This window comes from Nematostella vectensis, chromosome 10 (assembly GCF_932526225.1).
Source record: "Nematostella vectensis chromosome 10, jaNemVect1.1, whole genome shotgun sequence".
NCBI lineage: Eukaryota > Metazoa > Cnidaria > Anthozoa > Actiniaria > Edwardsiidae > Nematostella > Nematostella vectensis.
Window position 1 is genome coordinate 8,781,039 of NC_064043.1, and position 21,726 is coordinate 8,802,764.

General features: G+C 42.3%; 2 protein-coding genes across 4 annotated transcripts; one reads left to right on the plus strand and one right to left on the minus strand.

The window, feature by feature from the left end:
* Positions 1-2,290: 2,290 nt before the first annotated feature.
* LOC5513575 lies at positions 2,291-5,218 on the minus strand. 2 transcript variants are annotated; one of them, XM_032383117.2, is made up of 7 exons: positions 5,086-5,218; positions 4,588-4,649; positions 4,068-4,239; positions 3,748-3,800; positions 3,220-3,412; positions 2,735-2,768; positions 2,291-2,549 (listed from the first exon to the last, which is right to left on the minus strand). In XM_032383117.2, the coding sequence occupies exons 2-5, from the start codon at positions 4,643-4,645 to the stop codon at positions 3,234-3,236; spliced, it is 462 nt and encodes a 153-aa protein (XP_032239008.1). In that variant the 5' UTR covers positions 4,646-4,649; positions 5,086-5,218; the 3' UTR covers positions 2,291-2,549; positions 2,735-2,768; positions 3,220-3,233. The 2 variants fall into 2 exon arrangements, with proteins under 2 accessions (XP_032239008.1, XP_001633824.1); XM_001633774.3 differs by lacking the exon at positions 2,735-2,768 and having other exon boundaries at positions 5,086-5,217.
* A 2,136-nt stretch (positions 5,219-7,354) lies between these two features.
* LOC5513576 lies at positions 7,355-18,984 on the plus strand. Of its 2 annotated transcripts, XM_032383126.2 has the most exons (16): positions 7,355-7,506; positions 8,185-8,301; positions 8,590-8,640; positions 9,205-9,466; positions 9,731-9,933; positions 11,980-12,177; positions 12,425-12,475; positions 12,559-12,732; positions 13,286-13,500; positions 14,389-14,674; positions 15,008-15,202; positions 15,679-15,837; positions 16,096-16,485; positions 16,886-17,185; positions 17,866-18,094; positions 18,605-18,984. In XM_032383126.2, exons 2-16 carry the CDS (start codon positions 8,253-8,255, stop codon positions 18,894-18,896), a joined length of 3,054 nt encoding a protein of 1,017 aa, XP_032239017.1. In that variant the 5' UTR covers positions 7,355-7,506; positions 8,185-8,252; the 3' UTR covers positions 18,897-18,984. The 2 variants fall into 2 exon arrangements, with proteins under 2 accessions (XP_032239017.1, XP_001633779.2); XM_001633729.3 differs by lacking the exon at positions 12,425-12,475.
* The last annotated feature ends 2,742 nt before the right edge of the window (positions 18,985-21,726 follow it).

Sequence of the window (21,726 nt, forward strand, 5' to 3'; positions counted from 1 at the left end):
TGATATGTTTTTATATACTGCAAATAACATAATAACAAAATATGTCAACTAAGCAAACTTTATGTTTCGAAGTGATTGTCGACAAGTGCATCAGAGCTTACGTTTAATAATAAAACTTCCTTAAAAACTTTAACAAATTTGCCGACCAATATTTTAGAAACGAAATACTTTAGAACGAAACCCATTGCTAAAAAATAAGAAAAGGTCTTCCATTAATAATGAAAGCACGCTTGTCCCTTACTTGACATGACGGAAAAACCTGTGGAAAATGTGCAATTTGGGATAGAGAAAGAATTTGGCCATCGATTTCTTATTACCGATTACACTTGAGTTGGAGCCGTGCTCTGTTGTGTCAACCTTACCGCTATTTCAATATGTGTAATAGTGGTAGAAGCCTTATAAATAAACAAGTAAATAAATAAAAAAACACGAATAACGTGAGGCTGCAGTGCACATACCCAGATTTTGGCTTTTTAAGATAGTTTTTACTTGATCATCCTTGCGCTATCAACTAATTCAATGACACTTTACAAAAAGTCGCATCAATTTAAAAAAAGTCGTACTTGATATTTTGTTTGCTATTACTCACTAAGTACTTAGAGAAATTTTGCGCCTTATAAGATGTGAAATGGGCTTATTTGAAGCGTCACGTCACGTTTTCCCGTCATGTCCCCTTACATATTTTTATGTTCATGTTGTTACTGATGCATCACTCAGCGGAGTAAGTGCCATCCATTACTAACTATAAAATAAGTTCACGTTCTGACAGGAATCTTTTGTTCTAGAAACAAAACCATGGAGAGAAGTGAGAAGATTGTGGGACAAGAAAACAAGCTTCTGAAGTAAAGAAATAAGGGGTAAGTAGATATCAAACATTTTTCTTTTTAATTGGCAAGTTCGTAAAATTCTTTTCTTTCTCTATCTTAAAAAAAAAACACGGGGTTAGTTTGGCGTTGCTTGAAATGGGTTCATCATTTACTAACTCTGACAAGCTAAATACGAAAAACACGGGGCTAGCTTGGCGTTGCTTGCAACGGGTTTATCATTTACTAACTCTGACAAGCTGAATATGAAAAACACAGGGCAAGCTTGGTGTTGCTTGCAATGGGTTCATCATTTACTAACTACGACAAGCTGAATATGTAAAACATACCAGAAATGTTATCTCTCGTTCTTCCCTTTTTCTTATTGCTATGTTCTTAAGATTCCCTGGGCCACTTGGATCTTTTGTTATATTAAAGAAGATGGATGTCAAAAATGCGTCTTTTGATTTCAGGGGGCGGATTCTTCATACGATGCAGCATCATACTCCACAAGTGCGAACATGAACAACTACTAGACAAGTGGCATTTCATACCTAAAACCATTAATATAACTAAAATGAATGTAATAAGAGTGTTAGTAGGAATAAAGCACAAGTTTTCAGTGATCATTGCCCTTTTTATTTCTTAAATCAGCTTAAACTGAGAAATCTCAATAGCATAAATGATAAGTAGTGCATTTACATACTAACAATACACGCGAGTATTCATTTTAAGATATGAAATACACGAAAATATGCCTGTCATGACGTGGACAGTGGAATTCTCGCGTACGTGAATGTATGTGTCATGTGCGGGGGATGGTGTGGGCGGAGCCTTGAAAGTTCAAACGCATCGAGAATACACAAAGAGGCGAGGGAGTGAGTTTTTAAATAAAAATCTTACCACCCCAGAAAGAACTAAAAGGGATTTATTTAATGCTATTGCCGTATATTCACGGGACATTTATCATCGGATTCGGCTACAAAAAAGTTGACTTATAGATTTATGACATACCAAAGTAATCAGAATGCCTTTTAAAATATAATTCGCTTATGCTTTATAGTTTTGTATACAAATAGCACGCGTCTATTGCGAACCATTAGTGGATTTTCCGCGGTGGTGTGCAGGCCTGCTTTTATTATATTTATACTCATCCTGTGTTTTTAGTGTTTTGACGGTGAAAGAAAGAAAAAAAAATGTAAGCGTAAAACAAGGGAATGGCTCCGAAGACGCATGGAGAGGAGGTGCCTACCGCCAGTTGCCGCAGTGGGTCGCATTTTTTTTTTAATCGAACGATCCTCTGTTACGTTTGCTTACTCGTGTAGCAGTAGATGGAATGTCCCTTTCTATTCCCTTTTATAGTCAGCGTGAGATATAAGATGTGTGGTGGCGTCGGGGGCTAATTTGATTTTTGATTGGGATATTTTTATTAAGCGGGGTAAGTGGGGGTTTCCTATAAATAACTTTATCAAAGCAGCTGAACCGGGTCATTTTTTGTTTGAATTTTATTGTCTAATTTTTTTTTTCAGAAAAAATGGCAGGTCGAAAAAAGAAACCACCGCACATTGTATTTGTTTTTCTGCCTCGGTCCTCGTTAGCCCTCCAGTTATTTCAGATGCCAGTACCCATTAAATATTTATTCTGTATCTTTAAAAGAATGGATGTAAGCTTATGGGTAAATAAAAGGCTGTTGTTGTTGTTGTTGCTGTTGCTGTTGTTGCAGTCCTGTTACGTCTCTGTAAAATCCTGTTGAAACCAAAAAAATAAAGGATCAGTATTGCCATTCAGCATAGTCAGTGAAGGCTTATCTTTAAACTTAAAATAAACAAGATCAGTGTTTCCATACATCAGACGCTTCTTTGCACTGACAAATAGCCCAGACTCTTTTCAAAGCGTTGATCACAAACCCTCACTCAAACTAAAAATATTACCTCAATAAAGCAAAACTATCTGCCCTTGATAAGTCTAAATAAAGACGAAAAAATAGGAAGAGTTTACCAGTTTTTTTTTGGTGGACGGCACAACCGTCTACAATATAGTTTACTATAACTAGAAAGACTACAGGCAAGGTGTAGAAAAACTAGATGGTCTGTGTAGGCGTGGTGTAGACAAGGTATGAATCAACACAGGGTTGAAAAGGTATGTTAAACGCTTCTGTGAAACTCAGTTTTGCGGTTTATTTGCCGCACAAATGAAGTATAAACTGGGGGCTCCCAAGAGACCCAAGACGTCCAGATAGACCTCGATAATTTTTCTACCTACGCCGGTTATTGCCACCCTATTCATGCGCCGGTGCCTCTGGTACTTTTGTTTTACATGGCTCGTTAGATAGCGGTGTTGGGACCGAAATCTCCAGCCTAACCCAAATGATGGACCTGGAAACTGGACTATTAGCCCGTTACATGGCATTGTTTACCTGTTGCTCAACTATCAGTCGCGAATATTGTAGATGTACATGGCTAAAGCGTCTCCCACACACGCGAAACTTTTCTCATCCTTGTCGCAACGCTGTCCATAGTTCTGGTAGCACTTTCCCACTTGTGGGACAGCGACAGCGTAATCACCTGGGGACTTTAGATGGCCCCAGCATTCAGCGTAAAACCTTAGACCTGGAAAGTGGATGTGGTTAGCGTAGTAATGATGTGATGGTGGTGAGGATGATGAAAATAAATGACAAAAAGACAATAAATGAGGATGATAAAGATGATGGTGGTGAAAACGATGGTTGTGAGAATTATGATAATAACGACGAAAATAACGACGAAAAAAACGAGGATGATAAAGATGATGATGATTATAATGGTGGTGACGATGATGATAATAATACTATAATGACGAAAATAATGAGGATGATAAAGATGATGATGATTATAATGGTGGTGACGACGATGATGATGTTGATGATTATTGTGGTTGTTGCTGATTTGATTATAACATCGCTCACCAATAAACTTGTATCCTTTAGCTTTGGCGGCATCAGAACAACGACACAAAAGGCTGAGGCGAAAAAAGTCCCGTTTCATTATTATAACTCGACAGTTTTACAGTTGGATGACTAATCATCCCCCGTCGTCCTTTTTCCTTATCTTTATGGTCATATAATGAGATATTTTACTCGTTTACGTTTGTCTGCCAGTTCGTCTTCATACAATATGGTTTTACTCGCTTTCGCATGTCTGCCTACAATTTTAGACTTCTTTAGACTTTAGATGTCTTTGTTTGGGTATGTCTGCAATAGTTCGTCCTCTTATACTATGTTCTTACTCGTTTACGTATGTCTGCCAGTTGTTCCAGTCCACGAATTTGTGTGAATAGACGTTGCTCGAAAAGTCTCGGTCGGTGAAAAGTAGTTCTGATAAAAGATTCCCGGTATCGATTCTGCTCCAACAACCGATCTTAACAGGAGCTTTGCTGCCACATCCGTAGTCGTGAGGGCCTTGGGAAAAGAAGGACTTGTGATGAGCTCATTTTAGAGGAAAATGTTATAGCGTTCGTCAAGTATTGCTTGAGTATCGGGCGTGTATCTAAGAATCACTGAAAGGGGGAGGGGAGGGGGTGCGCATACATAGGTATCATGAAAAATTGATATTTTTTTGAAGCCCTTCAATAGGAAATGATAGAAATGATCCACTCTTTGGCGGCCAAGGGAGATGCGTGCGCGCCCTGAGCAACTTCCTGTGTACGTGCCTAGAGCAATCCCGTTTCCAGAGCCCACGTACCCTTGTGCCAGCGGCAAGGTACCTTGACGACCGGTTATTCTGGATCAAAAGCATACTTAAAATACCTGCAAGAACTTGTCCATAAAACCAGCTGAGAGCCGCAATTACCATAACGGCCTTCATGACGCTATAACAAAAACTCAACCATTAATAATTCCAAGCAATTCAGGATATTCTTCTCAAAACGAACTTTTACAGTTTACAGAACTCACAACAAAGTAACGCGAGCGACTCGTAATAAGGATCCCGTGAATATCCCGCAACACCCCGAGGCTTCATCGAACTATTATATATTCTATAATAGAATAGATATCTCTAGAAACTAGCTTTGGCTGTTAAGCGTTATGTCGCGTCCATGATGAGTCTTTTGCTCTTATTGTAGCGCGCTCCACCGCCCGCTAATATAAAACTGTGCTCTAACTTAATTAGATTTTCTGTACTGTGTTAAGGCTGACTATAAGCCAAAGCAGTGTAGTCTATCAACTCCCTTTTTCGTTATAATACATGCCTTGAAAATAATGTAAATAGTTTAAATCATAGAATATTAGTATATTTTTACTCACTATGACGTTCTCCGCGCTTTGATGTTTTGTGTTACGTTTGCTCACTTGACGTTTTAGTGTTCCTACTCGAGGTGGTGTGACAAGTTCATTATAACCTCTGGAGTTTTATATAAGGGCGTAGTGATAGCGGATGAAAAATTACTCTTCATAATACCTTTTAAAAGAATGATAATTGTCACCGTTTGAAGTGGATAACTTGAGCCATGGTTATAAACTGATTGCCTTTATCTGTATTCGTGGGATATTTTTTGTGTTTATCTTCTTAGCTATATTTGTTTTTTTGAAATAAATTACCCGTTTATTTAAAAAAATGGGAAATGTTTATATAACAGAAACATTGATAAAAAAGAAATATATATATTGTTAATAACTCCATGACGGGGTGTATTTACAAACCTCCGATCTTCCCATGATGATATAGTAGGAGTTTTGCGTGATTCTAGTTTTTAGTTCTTCTGCGATGTTTTCAAAATCAGTAGAACAAGTTATTTCTTGTGAGGCTTTTGGTTAAAAAAAAGAAATATTTTAAAGCGGCCCAAAAAAGACGCGGGCAGGGAAGGGAAACTTGTTTTTTTTACTTGGCCTAAAATGTCTAGAATTCTTTTGACTAGCGTAGACTTTTTACACTTTACTTTGCGTGTGCATTGCGGTTTGCTTGCCAAGCCAACTATCGATTCATCAATGTTAATAGCCATCTAAGCACTCTCGCGAGTATATAGCAATTAATGGTTTGCCATTAGATTTGGGCAATAATGGATAAGACATCATTATTAGCACCCTTCTACATTGCTCCATTTAGCAACAGTACTTTTACACATCAAAGCCATGGAGATAATAAAAGTTACCATGGCTAATATTTATCATTATGTTACCGTCAATAGCCTGAACATCGAAATCAATGACGGCTGGATGAAATCCTCTAGGGATCCGAAATAGACCACCTCGGAGTCGCGAGGCTGGGCGAAAATACATGACCCTGTTATAATTTACATTAAAATAATAAAATAGATCTTATTTTAAAAAAAATGCTAAAGAAAAGGATAAAATATTATTTACGTTATAGCTGAGGATCGAACTCGGTTTAAAAAAAACAAAGACCATACGTCCAGACGTGCGCTAAATCACCGGATGGCAGCTAAAGGCTTTACGGCTAGGCTGGAGATTTCGGCTCCAGCACCGCTATCTAGCGAACTGTACAACACACAGGCACCAGCGGCTCCCGAGAATTATAAGGGAGGCAATAACCAGGTTCCCAGCCCTGCCTTATACGGTTACGTCATGCACAGCTCGCTGTGACGTAGCGTGAAAAAATATAGAGGTCTATTCGGGCGCCTAGGGTCTCTTGGGAGCCCTCAGTATATAATAGTGACGATGTAAGTAATCGTGATGCACGTGCGCATGACTTTCTTTGTGCGCCAGCAAAGGCTGGTTCTCACGAGGACGCAAGCGCAAGCGTAAGCGAAAACGGAAGTGCAACGCAAAGTGAGAATCGGTCGAACACAAGCGCAAGAAAATCAAGCAGTTGGGTTCTCTTGTGCCTGCTCTTGCGCTTACGTTCCAGTGAGAACCAACCGGCTCCCCGCTATATTTTGCTTAGCAAAGTGCCTTGAGTCGCCTCTACTGGCTTAGGCCCTGAGGTCATGACTGAGGCACGGTGGTTCATGACCAGTGTCTTGGTTCGCCTCATACTAGATAGATAGTTTAATTCCGCCCAGAAGCGGAATTGCATATTTACAAAATTATGTATAATAGTGATGTAATTTACAACGACTTGACACACCCCATATCTTTGGCATGACACTCCCATCTTACCAACCCCACCCCCCCCCCCCCCCCCTCCCTCCGGCACGTCCCCACAGGAGCGCCGCTGTGCGAATTTGATCTACACGCAGGCTCTGCAGATAACGATGTAAATAAAATTATAAAAGAAAACTCAGCAAATAATGAGCAGACTTAAAAATATATCACCAAAAGAATAAAACTATAATGATTATGAATATTAAAAATGAGCTATGTCTTGGAGACAAGACTGACTACGGCCCTGGGATCTAGACTGAGGCTAGTCCGACGTTTCGCCCTATATCGGCTATTGCTCTATCTTCTAACCAGTGTTCTAACCATCTAGTGCTAGTAAATCTTACAGCGGACAACGCGAACAAAGGAAAAACTGTTTTGACTGTGTTTCCCTGTCCTATAACATAATAAGCTGTCCGGTGCGCCGTCAAGTCCTAGGACTGGTACCCGCCCTTGGCCACTGTACCGTGGCGCAATCTATCAGGGCGTTTACGATATTCCTTGCTTGTGCTTCTTGATCGGAATAGAACAACCAATCAGTTGGAGACAAAATAACATATAAAAATACAAACACTGTGCACTGGATGAAACAGGAATTGTGTGATTATTTCTTATAACGTCTGCAAGGTTAGTTATAAGATGAGTTTCGTAGAAAAGTTACGGCGCGTTAACATGACCTGTTAGTTAGGAACCTTGCGCTCTTGACCTATTATTGTTTACATGGTTATAAATTAGAGCGTGTTTTACTATGATGTAAATATGCTTTTTTATTTCTTGTTTTGAAAGCTTGTCTCTGACCTGACCTTGGGATGGACAATATAAGTGAGAGGGTTTTATTGACGTAGTATTGCGACGCTCGTTACATATATTTACTTATTAGGCCTATAGCCCGTATTATAAACCTCGGCTTCGGTTGCGTAAAGTAAAGAACTGTTTTAAAGTTGCTGTTTTTATAGTTGTTGTTGTTTCTGCAAATTTATTAAATACCAGAAGCGTAATAACCGTAATATAAATGCATTATTTTTTTTACTACAAAAACAACTTGCAGATAAATAAACTCTGGAAAAATGTTATCCTAGTTCAAGTTATTGGGATTTCACTGAACCAAGTCGCCTCCACCCACCATTTTCAGTAGTTCACATTTTTATTTATTTATTATCGTTCTTATTTGATCGTTTGTAAGCGGAGATTTTTCTCTACCATGGGCCTTTCGACAATTATCGTTTGGGTACTACACAGTGGTGATAATCATGGTAGTAGGTGTTGCTTCAATAGTTGTAGATATTTCAATATTTCAATATGTAGGTTGTACCTTAACACAAACATCAACACCCACACAAGTCTTCCCCAGTCCGCTAAAGAGTCTCATCGCCATGTGGCCCACGTCAATCATCTTGCTACTGGCAGCGCAAAGCATTCTGGGTATGGGCATATTTCAACAACAGTGCATTTGTTGCTATTATTTTCTGATTCATAGTATGTAACATGTATCATTATATGGTTTTTCTTTAGAAACAGGCTACTAGCTTTTGCTGGACTGGACCCGTTCGCATAAATATTTCGTATGCAATAAATAAACAGCACAATAACTGTTATCATCGATTCAAAGTATTTCAGTTAAAAAGAACATCTAAATAACTCCGTGTTTTAGAAACAACGTGGTGTCACACATAACTCTAAATATTTGTTTGATATTTGCCATTGCGTCAGGCGATGACAAGGACGATTGGATGAACGTGGGAGATTGCGGAAAAGGCCTGAGTAAGTCCTGCACCTTTTAAACACCTATTTCAAATAGCCTTGTCAGTGCAAACGGCAAATGGCGATTGTCAAATGGCAGTTCTCCTATCAAAAAATACCATGGAACTTGTCAAAATTTTACTGAATTTAGGAAAATATGGATAATTTCTGTGATTATATTACTTATTATCTTTATTCTTACAAATAATTATACCTATAGCAGTGATTGGTCTTAGAACTGCCAATTGCCATTCGCCATTTGCACTGACAACGTTTATTGAAATAGGTGTATGTTAAAATAAGCCAAGTTTGTTTCATGTTATGTAATAATAGACCTACTATGTAGAACATTTAAACCAAGCTATGATTTTTTGTGTGAGAAAATATATCAAATCATCTGTTTTAATGATAAAAAAGTTATTATCACTAGTCAGCATCATTAAAAAGTAATTATGAGAGGTAAATTTCAGTGGAATGGCTGCGTCTGATGTAAGCAATGTTTTACGTACAAACTCGAACAAACCGTATACATACGACTTTTTTGTTAAGCAACAGGTAAAAGTGATTCTATATTATTCCCAACAGTCTGCGGTCCGCGATGTCAGCAGCTTTGCCTCATACAGCATAACTACTATCGCGCGCAGCACAAGCTTGCGCCTCTAAGGTGCGACCATCAGTTAGCCGAGTCCGCGCAGGCCTGGACAGACGCACAGGCGCAGAAAGGTCGCCTTCTCAAGTCGCCATGGAGATCCCTGGGGAGGATAGCGGAAAGCATTGCCTGGAAGGAGTGGGCGTGGCAAGAGATGACGCACACGAGGGCCGCTGTACCTAGCGCGGTGAGGAGTTGGTGAGTACGAACACGACCACGACCACGACCACGAGCACGCACACGAGAGCTGTGTAAATAGTTATGTCGAAATTATGACATTCTTTGTTATCCAATGTTGAATAAAAGCAATAACAAAGGTGCGTTAGACAAGGACCCTTTGTGTACAGGGGGTTCTTTCCGTTTCGTTGCGATCACTGTGTTTCTTGTGTCATAACCTTCGTAATAGCTTCAGAAACATGTAAGACGTTGAACAATCCATCACCTCACGAATATTTGACTCAGGTACTCGGAGCAGAAAGACCCGTCTTCGCCCAACACCCACTACCTCACGATAGTACGTAATGACGTCACTCGACTAGGGTGTGGCCTCCACGTGAGGCCCAATGACGGGACATACGTCACGGCGCATTACGCAATCAATCCCAGTTTGCAGCAAGACAGTCCTGAGGGTCACGATGCTTCAGCGCTACAGCCCGCCAGACCAGGTCAGGATCAGGGGAGGGTCATTCTGGATGGATGTGTCAGGTTAGAGGGGTGATTCATGTCAGAGATCAGGGGTGTGTCAGTTCAGAGATCAAGGTTGTGTCAGGTTAGAGATCAGGGGTGTGTCAGGCCAGAGAAGATGTGTGGTTACTCTGGTCCTGGCTCTATTGCTGAAGTAGAGCTTAGCGCTCCGCTTAAACATTGTGAAATCTCGAGCCTCTCTCGTTGCATTTGGTAACAGGTCAGATCAGGGGTGTGTCAGGTTAGAGATCAGGGGTGTGTCAGGTCAGAGATCAGGGTTGTGTCAGTTCAGAGACCAGAGTTGTGTCAGGTCAGAAATCAGGGTTCTGTCAGGTAATAGATAAGAAGTGTGTCAGTTCAGATATCAGGGGTGTGTCAGGTCAGAGATCAGGGGTCTGTCAGGTCAGAGATAAGGGGTGAGTCAGGTCAGAGACCATGGTGTTGTCAGGTCAGAGATCAGGGGTGTGTCAGGTCAGATATCAGGGGTGTGTCAGGTCAGAAATCAGGGGTCTGTCAGGTCAGAGATAAGGGGTGTGTCAGGTCAGATATCAGGGGTGAGTCAGGTCAGATATCAGGGGTGTGTCAGGTCAGAGATAAGGGGTCTGTCAGGTCAGAGACCATGGTGTTGTCAGGTTAGATATCAGGGGTGTGTCAGGTCAGAAATCAGGGGTCTGTCAGGTCAGAGATAAGGGGTGAGTCAGGTCAGATATCAGGGGTGAGTCAGGTCAGATATCAGGGGTGTGTCAGGTCAGAGATAAGGGGTCTGTCAGGTCAGAGACCAGGGGTGTGTCAGGTCAGATATCAGGGGTGTGTCAGGTCAGAGATAAGGGGTGTGTCAGGTCAGAGACCATGGTGTTGTCAGGTTAGAGATCAGGGGTGTGTCAGGTCAGAGACCATGGTGTTGTCAGGTAAGAGATAAGAAGTGTGTCAGTTCAGATATCAGGGGGGTGTCAGGTCAGAGACCATGGTGTTGTCAGATCAGAGATAAGAACTGTGTCAGTTCAGATATCAGGGGTATGTATGGTCAAAGATAAGAGGTGAGTCAGGTCAGAGACCATGGTGTTGTCAGGTCAGATATCAGGGGTATGTCAGTTCAGATATCAGGGGTGTGTCAGGTCAGAGATAAGGGGTCTGTCAGGTCAGAGACCATGGTGTTGTCAGGTTAGAGATAAGAAGTGTGTCAGTTCAGATATCAGGGGGGTGTCAGGTCAGAGACCATGGTGTTGTCAGGTCAGAGATAAGAAGTGTGTCAGTTCAGATATCAGGGGTGTGTCAGGTCAAAGATAAGGGGTGAGTCAGGTCAGAGACCATGGTGTTGTCAGGTCAGATATCAGGAGTGTGTCAGTTCAGATATCAGGGGTGTGTCAGGTCAGAGATAAGGGGTCTGTCAGGTCAGAGACCATGGTGTTGTCAGGTTAGAGATAAGAAGTGTGTCAGTTCAGATATCAGGGGGGTGTCAGGTCAGAGACCATGGTGTTGTCAGGTCAGAGATAAGAAGTGTGTCAGTTCAGATATCAGGGGTGTGTCAGGTCAAAGATAAGGGGTGAGTCAGGTCAGAGACCATGGTGTTGTCAGGTCAGATATCAGGGGTGTGTCAGTTCAGATATCAGGGGTGTGTCAGGTCAGAAACCAGGGTTCTGTCAGGTCAGAGATAAGAAGTGTGTCAGTTCAGATATCAGGGGTGTGTCAGGTCAGAGATAAGGGGTGTGTCAGGTCAGAAATCAGGGTTCTGTCAGGTCAGAGATAAGAAGTGTGTCAGTTCAGATATCAGGGGTGTGTCAGGTTAGAGATCAGGGGTGTGTCAGGTCAGAGACCAGGGGTGTGTCAGGTCAGAAATCAGGGTTCTGTCAGGTCAGAGATAAGAAGTGTGTCAGTTCAGATATCAGGGTTCTTTCAGGTCAGAGACCAGGGGTGTGTCAGGTCAGAGATTAGGGATGTGTCAGGTCAGAGATAAGGGGTCTGTCAGGTCAGGTCATTGAGTACTATGAGTTTTCGTTACTAATTGCCATTTACATCGTTATCTACAGAGCCTGCGTGCCAGGTCAAATCCGCTCAGCGACGCCCTTGTGGGGACGTGCGCAGTCCCTACGTCACACCAGACGAGTGTATAAAGGCTAATTGTTGCTATGACGACATGTTTCTCGATGAGCCCGCAGTACCTTGGTACAGCGATGCTGGTCGCGTATGGTGCTACTCTAGCAAGCCGGGAGTGCCAAGGAAAAATGGTGTGTTTCTTCCCCCCTAATCTGGGATGAGTGCACTCTAAAATTAGAGTGCAACCACTCTAAAAAGTTGTGCACTTTTGCGTGCACTTTTCCCTTGGTATGATCTACATAACAATGAAAGCTATTTGAGTTAACCTGGTATTCTATTGAAAAAGCGTTCAAAATAAGTTGCACCTCTCGCGTATATAATGTGAGATTTTAGAAAAAGATCAGCATTTTCAATCTGATTTGAATATTGGTATTGTAGAAATAGATGGATCCTTTTTCCACACTGCTGTGAAAGAGCAATTCAACGATGGTGAGTTCCCTTAATTGTTTCCATCTCCAAGGTTTAAACGTATTTGAACATGCACTCACCACGCACTGCTTTGGTTGCCTCAGTTCCTCCAGTAGCGGAGGAGGCAGATGTTCAAATCAAAACGTACAAAGGGGAACCTCTACATGACGAGCTAACGAGCAATGCTACAGAGAAGCTGTCAGATAGTGCTATAGATAAGGTGTACGGAGGCCAGGACACGTCGTGGATGAACGTAGGCAACTGCGGACAGGGACTAAGTAAGTATCTACTTTTTATGCATCACGTGTCTACTTCTTATGCATCACGTGTCCACTTCTTATGCATCACGTGTCCACTATCTATATATTATGTGACAAGTCAATTCGAATCACGTGTCCATTTAATCAGTATCGTATCGCATAGTATTGATTCTTGCGCAGCCTGTCATCAAATCCTGATTATGCGCCTGCAAATAGGACCTAGAGAAGAAAGTTCCGAAAATCATTGACAGAAAAAAATAAAAGATAAAACGTTTCGAGGAAAGAAGAAAAATCGGGCTTATTTACCACGGATCGAACCTTGTCCAGATAAGATGAGATAAGAAAAGGTAGACCATACATTGACAGTTTTGCAAATAAGTCAAGAATTCTCTAACAAGAGAAGAACTCAAGGGGGTGAGCACGTCACCTACGCCCTTAGGTAGACGCCTAATAATTCATTCAACTCGTATTTCTGATATAGTAAGTATCACGTGTCCACTTAACTAGTATCACGTGTCCACTCAGTAAGTCATTATTTACCTGTTTCTGACGCATGTGTCGCATGTGACAGCCTGTGATCCTGAATGTCAGCTGCTCTGCCTCAAGTGGCATAACTACTATCGCGCCCTGCACGATGCTCCACCCATGTCATGTGACCCCAAGCTCGCTAAGTCTGCTCAGGAATGGACGGATCAGCAAGCTAAAGAACTCAAGCCGTACCACTCCACTTTGACGGGCCTTACCGAGAGCATCTCGTGGAGAGGATGGGGGTGGACGGGACAAAAGGTACTGGGTAGCTAGAAAGGGGCGTTCCTAGAAGGTTAAAAATGGCAAAAAAAGCAAACCGCTGTTGCGGGTTGACACTCAATTTGCTACAGCGGGTTGGCTTCTAACCGGTTGGTCAACCCGCTACAGCGGCTTGGGGACCATAGTATACTATAGGAACTTGAAGGTTCTCAACCCGCTGTAACGGGTTGACACTCAACCTGCTACAGCGGGTTGGCTTCTAACCGGTTGGTCAACCCGCTACAGCGGCTTGGGGACCATAGTACACTATAGGAGCTTGAAGGTTCTCAACCCGCTGTAACGGGTTGACGCTCAACCTGCTACAGCGGGTTGGCTTCTAACCGGTTGGTCAACCCGCTACAGCGGCTTGGGGACCATAGTATACTATAGGAACTTGAAGGTTCTCAACCCGCTGTAACGGGTTGACGCTCAACCTGCTACAGCGGGTTGGCTTCTAACCGGTTGGTCAACCCGCTACAGCGGCTTGGGGACCATAGTATACTATAGGAGCTTGAAGGTCCTCAACCCGCTGTAACGGGTTGACGCACAACCTGCTACAGCGGGTTGGCTTCTAACCGGTTGGTCAACCCGCTACAGCGGCTTGCTTTTTTTTGCCATTTTTGTGGTGCTAGGGGGGGAGGGGTGCACACGGAGCTTGGCCGAGGGAGAAAATTTCTTATCGAAAGATCGTCATTTTTTTTCCTTTTACCATATGACACCTTTAGCCAACTAACTCAACTCTCGTTCGGAAATCGAACTCGAAACCCAGTGGCGAGAGACACAGGTACCACAGATTGACGCTATGCTAACTGCGCCATCAATACTCCCTTGAAGTATTATACTACTTGAGATTTATTAATGGCTCAAATCCTGCATCTCTCTGTCCAGGTCATGAAAGGTGCCATACCTGGCGCAGTGCAGGGATGGTACTCAGAAATCAAGGATGACTACAATTTCAAAACCGGCAAAGGAGCTCCAGGAAAAGCCATTGGTCATTTTCAGGCAGTGGTTTGGAAAGGCGAGACCAAGTTAGGGTGTGGTCTGACCTTCAAGCCTGGAGATCCCAAAAATGGATATTATGGAACATACGTCACGGCTCATTACGCGCCGCCATCAAACACCGGGGACAAAGAGAAACTAACACCTTCTAATGTGTTACCGCGCCATGACCCAGGTGACTGTGAGAGAAAGTAGGGCTGGTGTGGGGCGGGCGCGGAACGCAATCAAGCACGGACAAAAAAAAACGCATTTTATTTTGTTACCAGTCATAATTCAGGTGTCTATAAAAGAAATAGTGCCCGATCGGTATATTTCAACATTATATATACATACTTCCTGTATATGTGGCAAAAAGCAATGTGGGGAACTGCTTCGTGGGCAATCGCTACAAAATAAGTGTATCAGTAACTAACAAACAGAGGGCAGAATTTATTTAATTGTACTGATCATAGGTACGCGCGCAGAGCCTATGATGTGTTGTCTATTGACTGGTATTATTCACGTGTAGAGCCTGGCTGTGATGTGCTGTCTGCTGACCGTGAGGAGTGCAGTAACACAGAGGATGGCAAAGCCCCGTATGTGACCCCAGAATATTGTGTCAAGATGGGCTGTTGTTTTGATGACACGTACATGAAGGAGAAAAAGGTCACATTTTACAGTGGCAAGCCATGGTGCTTCAAAAAGAAGAGTGGTGCTGGTGGAGGTTTGTATTATAGTAATGTGATTGAGGTGTGTGTGTGTGTAGGGGGGGGGGATGGATGTGAGGGAGGGGGAGAGGGGATAGCAAATCATGGTTGTTCAAAAAGAAGGGTTGTGCTGGTGGAGTTTTGTATCATCGTAATAGGAGGGGGAGGGGGAGGGGGAGGGGGAGGGGGAGGGGGAGGGGGAGGGGGAGGGGGAGGGGGAGGGGGAGGGGGAGGGAATGCAAGCCATGGTGCTTCAAAAGGAAGGATGGAAGGGGGGGTTTAAATGAACATGAATTGAAATAACAAAAACAATTTCGAGGAGGCAATCAATTTTTTATATTTCACCAGACTTGTCCCTGAATATAATTTGACAGAGATGAATGTATTCATTTTCAATTTACCATACATTTCCTTGTTTGTTTCTTTTTCTTCCAATTATGCTGTATCGAAGCAATTTGCTTGAAATGAAATGCTGCCCTTTCATCGTCACCAGGCCCCAAGCCAACAACATCACCCGCCACTACACCAACATCCGGGACAGAAGGCGCCGGCACAGGGGGCCCCGGCACAGGGGGCCCGAGCGGCAGCAGCAATCCGCCTACCACAGGCACCCCAGCCAGTGCCTCCCCTACAGCACCAGGAGTGAAAGGAGGTAAAGCGTGATCAACGCACTCGCCGTTAATGTACATAGTAGATTATGACAAGCCATTGAATGTGTCTATATTGCACATAGTATATGATGGTTCAGAAATGTACTGCGAGTAAATACAAGGACACTGAGATAAATAATTGTTGCATGAAACATATTCTAACTCTGACTTTAAATTTGAAAGGAGTCTAAACCCCTCTCCGATCATCTGATTTGTGTCATTTGTGTCATCACTATCTTATTTATTTCTTCTGTGTAAAGGAGCCAACGGAGGAGACTGCTTCAGAGATTCCTGTTACATCTTCTCCAGCGAGGGAACTTCGTGGACCGAAAACAGGGAGAAATGCAAGAGCCGAAACGGTGACCTTGTCTCCATGGAGACGGAAGAGGAGTGGTCATTTATCAACAAAAAGATACAGTCGCTTAGCAACGCCTTCTCGGACGAATGGCACATTGGACTGAAGCAGAACGGAAACAGCTGGAACTGGGTGAATGGAAAACCGCTGGCAATTGATCATTGGCAGCCGAGCCAGCCCTCCGGGGACGGGGAATATGTTGTCATCGCAAAGGAGTACCCTCCGGGGACCCAAGGGGGATTCAACGACCTTCGTGACGATACATTCAAGGGATACATCTGCGAAGTAGCAAGAGGTAACGTTTGATATTAATGGCCTGGTGATTTACACATATACCAATGATCTTAGAATATATCCAGAAATTTTTCAAGAACGTACTTCAAAACCCCTTTTTCTGGAAGAATCCTGTGTTTTTAATCCCAGAAACTGACACATCTGTGGTATGTGCGCTTTGTTCACGGTTAATAAGAACCGTTTATACTATGAGAAGCATTTAGCACTTGCACCAATATCACTCTACATCTCAATATCAATACCTCTATTTTTTTTTATTTAAAATGAAATATATTTTTCCTTTTATATCAACTTTGTTTTGTATAGATGTCCCTTTCAAGCCAACTCACACTAACGACAATATCATTTTTAAAACAGGAAATATATTTTCCCCTTGTAAGATGATTTTTTGTTTTCTCTAGATGACGTCTCTTCCCAGCCAACCCAACCCAACGCCAATACCATACCAACCCCCGTCACCCACACGGGCCCCACAGCGCGTACGACTTTTTCTACAAACTCTGGTTCTACGATGGGGTCTACATCAGTGGGGACGTCTGGTCCAGGGGGGTCTACATCAGGGGGAACATCTGGTCCAGGGGGGGCTACCTCAGGAGGAACATCTGGTCCAGGGGGTGCTACCTTAGGGGGAACATCTGGTGTGAGTACAGCACCGACGGCGGTACCAACCACCAGCTCAGCCACGTCAGGAGGAGGAGGAGGTAGGAGGGTGAAGAAGGGACAAGGAGGAGGTGGGAGGGGTAAGAAGAAGGAGGAGTAGATACGAGGGGTGAGGAGGATGAGGTAAGAGCGATGCGGACGAGGAGATGGGGAAAGGGAGAAGAGGAGAAATAGTAATTAGAAAGGGGCGAGAAGGATTAGGTGAGAGCGATGTGGACGAGGAGATGGGGATAGGGAAATAAGGAGAAGTAGGTAGGAGGGGTAAAGGGGATGAGGTGAGAGCGATGTGGACGAGGAAATGGAGATAGGGAGAAGAGGAGAAGGAGTAGGTAAGAGGGGTGAGGAGAATGAATGAGAGTGATGTGGACGAGGAGATGGGGAAAGGGAAAGAGGAGAAGTAGGTAGGAGGGGTGAGGGGGATGAGGTGAGAGCGACAGGAGGTCACTTTGATGTGGACGACTATGAGGAAAGGGAGAAAGGGAGATGAGGATTGGGGGATTTGGGGGGGGGGGGAGATTATAACTAATTCCATCGTAATCACTACTGTTCACTCCTCTTTAAAACAGTTATCGCCAAAACGCAAATTTTCTTGCAATTCCTTACTATTGATTAACCTTCTACTGTTCTATAATCCTTCATTAATGTCCTCTTCGATGGGACGATCCACTTTTGTATTTGATGCGGCTGTTATCTCGTTATAATCTTTCTACCTTGTCTGAAGGAGCTGAAGAACAGATTGCTCTTGACGTACACAACAAGTTCCGCAAAGTACATGACGCGCCGCCGATGAAGTTGAACGCGGAAATGTCCAAGTCGGCTAAAGCATACGCCGAGAAACTCGCGCAGATGGGTAAACTGGTGCACTCGAAAGACAACGAGTTTGGGGAGAACCTGTGGTTTATGTGCTCCTCCAGCAAAGAACAAACCCCGGAAAAAGCAGTCACAGACTGGTAAGTTACAAAACAGGACCGTAGCAGGGGTTAGGGCGTGACCCCCCCCCCCCAAAAAAAAAAAAAAAAAAAAAAAATTATTCTGTATTGTGTCCCAATATTTCGAGGCTTGCTACAGCACTGCAAAACTCAATTTGGTTAACTTGCAAAAATGCCCAAAATGCCCTTTGAATTTGTACTGCCATGGTAACACGATATATTTTTTCAAGATTAACATCAAAAGTCCAAATATATTGTCAAAAGAGATTGCGTTTCCCTTGACTGAAGTTGCGAATAACTTTTTTTCTATTTATATTTTATATAATTTTACAAAAACTCATCTAGAAAACAAGAAAATAGGCCTCCCTAAACTGCCTGAGAATGTCTTATTAAATTTCTCACAGAGTAAAGTAACAGGAAGGTTTTGATAACAAAATCGAAAACCAAAATCCATGAAAATTCAGTAAAATGGCAGGGCATCTCTACAAATTCTCAGAACCCATACTTTCATATCCTTTTTAATTTTTCCAGGTACAATGAAATCTGTAAACCCGGTTACGACTTCAATAAGCCTGGTTTTAGCTCGGGGACTGGGCACTTTACGCAAGTGGTCTGGAAGGGTAGCGTTGAGCTAGGCTTCGGAGGAGGTCGAGCCGGAAGATGCACGTATCACGTGGGTCGGTATAAGAAGGCAGGTAATATGCTGGGAGACTTCCCAAACAATGTAGTGAAAGGAAGTTTCGACCGCGCATCTTACTGTGCGAATGTTAAAAACGATAAACCGATGAAAGATTCCGAGGAGAAATTCTCAGGAGTCTTATAAGTTCTGAATTAGGTTGGAAATTATATTTTAATGTAAACTAAGAATAAGTAACAAAAATGAAATAAAACTACGAATATTTTAGTTGTGACAAGTGTTCACGCTATAGTCTACAATGAACTAATTTAGTTGGATTTTAAGTTTTTTTTTTACCTGAATTATAGTCGATTGATAAACTTGGGAAACTTATCAACCTCCTTGCTGTTACTATACAGTTACTATATTTATTTTTTTCCAGGGGGTTGGAAGTTCCAGAGGGGTGGGGGTCATACCTCCTACCTAGGGAGCAGTCGTTATTTATGGGGGGGGGGGGGGAGCTACTATTTTGAATATTTTTTCAGCTCAAAAAATTGCGACTCTCCCCCAAATCGAACCGACCCTCCCCCAAAAATGTACTTTCCAAGTACGACACGTTCTTCCAGAACGTGTTGTCACCAGCATGTTTGTAACGGCTAGTTCACTCTCATTACTCTGATACTAGTGCCCAGCTCGTCAATTACCACTTTTTCTTCCCCGTCCTCTTTCTCCTCCTCTTCTTCTTCTCCCTCTTCGTCCGTTTCTTCTTCTTCCACTTCCTGTTCTTCATTTCTAATTCTGCCTCCCCATCGCTTTCCTTGTCGTCTCGTGCTTCGTTGTGATTCTGTGACCTGACGAGATGTACTGTGATTTTGATAATCTAGTCTTGTTTAAGGGCACCTCGCGGGTATCTAAGCTTGTGGTGCCTATTATAGAGATCTAGGACAGACGGTTTCTCTTTCTTTAAGGTCGCTCGCGCGTTATCAACAGATCACAAAGTGAGCGCGTCATCAATTTTAAACTTCGCCCGCACATAAGCGGCAATGTTTATGCGATTGCTCTAGATTTTAAACTTAAGACGACTCAGTGTATGGATAGTGCACACATTTAAAAATTGTATACAATTTGTATTAGCACGCAATAATGTAGTAGCACTTAAAAAGTAAATAAAACTGACGCAAAATTGAGCGTTGGCTTTTTGACTAATAGTCATCATATTGAACTGGTTAAATATGTGGTGATACAGCCTCTGTGAAGGTTAGAAAAAAAAATCTGTGAAAAAAGTTAGATGTATATTTAGAATTTCGAGCCTAAAAATTGACGGCGAAGTTCAGCCCGTTCGAAAAGAATTAATGTTAGCCTTTATTACCTGAGTTTTTGCAGATACAACCGTCAATTGTGTACAATAACTCATACCAAATTTGGTTTGGCTATGTTCAATAGAAAGAAGGTTGTAACATTTTCCCGCAAAACTGATAAAAACACATTTTTCACAATATTTCAACAATTAACCATGGAATTTTACAGATATTTGTAAATGATAAAATTCGGTGTCCTTTAGACAACTTCTAGGATCGACTACATTGCATAGAAGCGCTTTGTTGGGGCAGGGGAATTTTTTAAAGTTGAGGGACTATCTCGGGTTGTGTTTTCGAGGTGGCAGGGGTTGTCAATTTCACCCCACACAGCGGTATGCAAATCGAGAGCGTGTTGGAATTGCACACATCAGTCAGGGGGGGGGGGGGGGGGGGTAAAGACGAGGGTCAAGCAAGAGCTGTTGTTTACAATACAACACCATATGATCTCGTGCGTATCAGCGTGCGCTTTCTTTAAGTTTCAAAAAACTCCGGTACAGTATTCTCCAGCCTGAGATTTCACCAAATGGCTTAGAACATGCCGGGGCTCAGATAGCAAAAAAAATATTCTGTTTCAGTCCTGATGTGTTCTAAAATGAAGAATCAAATTGCGCTCATAGTAACAACCTTAAATATCATTGTTATTGATCATTTGTGTAATTCTTTTCCTAATAATTCATTGGGTTTCTTTTTTTTTTATAAGAACGTCTAATTTTAAGTTGAGGCTGGGCCGTTCTTAATATTTGGGACATTTTAAGGCTGAATATGTTCTTAACGATGTTTTTGAATTTAAGTGTATTTAGGAATATAATACCCAATGAATTATTAGGGAGAGAATTACACTAATGATCAATAGGGCCCCCGAATGGTCTTTGGCGAGCACTTGCGAGCACCCCGTTTTTTTTAATGCGAGACCGAGCATTTTTATACTTTTTGAATAAATCGGGCAGCGAGCACATCGAAAAATACAATGCGAGCACGTAGAAAAAAATTTGCGCGAGCATGCGAGCAAGAAAAAAACTTTTGAGCCTTGGCATGTTCTTAGCAGGTTTTTTGATGAAATCTCTGGCTGGACGTTCTATAAAAAAAGGTTCTTATAAAAACAAAGATTGTATACACTAAAATTTAAGAAAATCGTTAAGAACATATCCAGCCTTAAAATGCTCAAGAAATAAGAACGGCTCAGCCTCAACTGAAAATTAGACGTATAGTATAGAACGATATAAAATCGTGCTTGCGGGGACACTCGAGAATTAAACACAATTACGTCTCGTGCGTGAACAGTTTGACTGTTCGAATACAGTAGAGTCACGTTTAAGTATAATCAAAAGTCTTACCGAGCGTCATACTAGAAGTGTTTTAGAAGGTATAATGATAAAGTTATTAATTAGTTCTTTGGTACTTTTTGTTCATTTCGTGTCAATCCGATCTTGCTCATTTCCCGCGCGTCGCGTTGATTGGCATTATCCGCCCGTCGATTTTGTTGGGCAAAAGGTTTGAAAATTCCTCCCTTTTCACATTGATTGATTTTGCTGAATTTGTATGTTTACGTTAGAGACTACGAATGGTAATTTCCAATAAACAATTCGTTATTCAACTCCGTTATCTCCTATTTCTGATGTAGCTCAGGAAAATAAATTTACTACGTGCGGTATCTCATATGCTCACTAGCGGAAAATTGC

Bases quoted from the DNA above. Each gene is read 5' to 3' on its own strand.
- LOC5513575 (XM_032383117.2), bottom strand. From the start codon at position 4,645: ATGAAGGCCGTTATGGTAATTGCGGCTCTCAGCTGGTTTTATGGACAA. The intron at 3,801-4,067 runs GTAAGAACATAG...TTTTCGCCTCAG, and splicing joins TGGCAGACATACGTAAACGA to CCTTTTGTGTCGTTGTTCTG. The intron at 3,413-3,747 runs GTGAGCGATGTT...TCCACTTTCCAG, and splicing joins TAAAGGATACAAGTTTATTG to GTCTAAGGTTTTACGCTGAA.
- LOC5513576 (XM_032383126.2), top strand. From the start codon at position 8,253: ATGTGGCCCACGTCAATCATCTTGCTACTGGCAGCGCAAAGCATTCTG. The intron at 9,934-11,979 runs GTCAGGATCAGG...CGTTATCTACAG, and splicing joins GCTACAGCCCGCCAGACCAG to AGCCTGCGTGCCAGGTCAAA. The intron at 16,486-16,885 runs GTAACGTTTGAT...TGTTTTCTCTAG, and splicing joins CATCTGCGAAGTAGCAAGAG to ATGACGTCTCTTCCCAGCCA.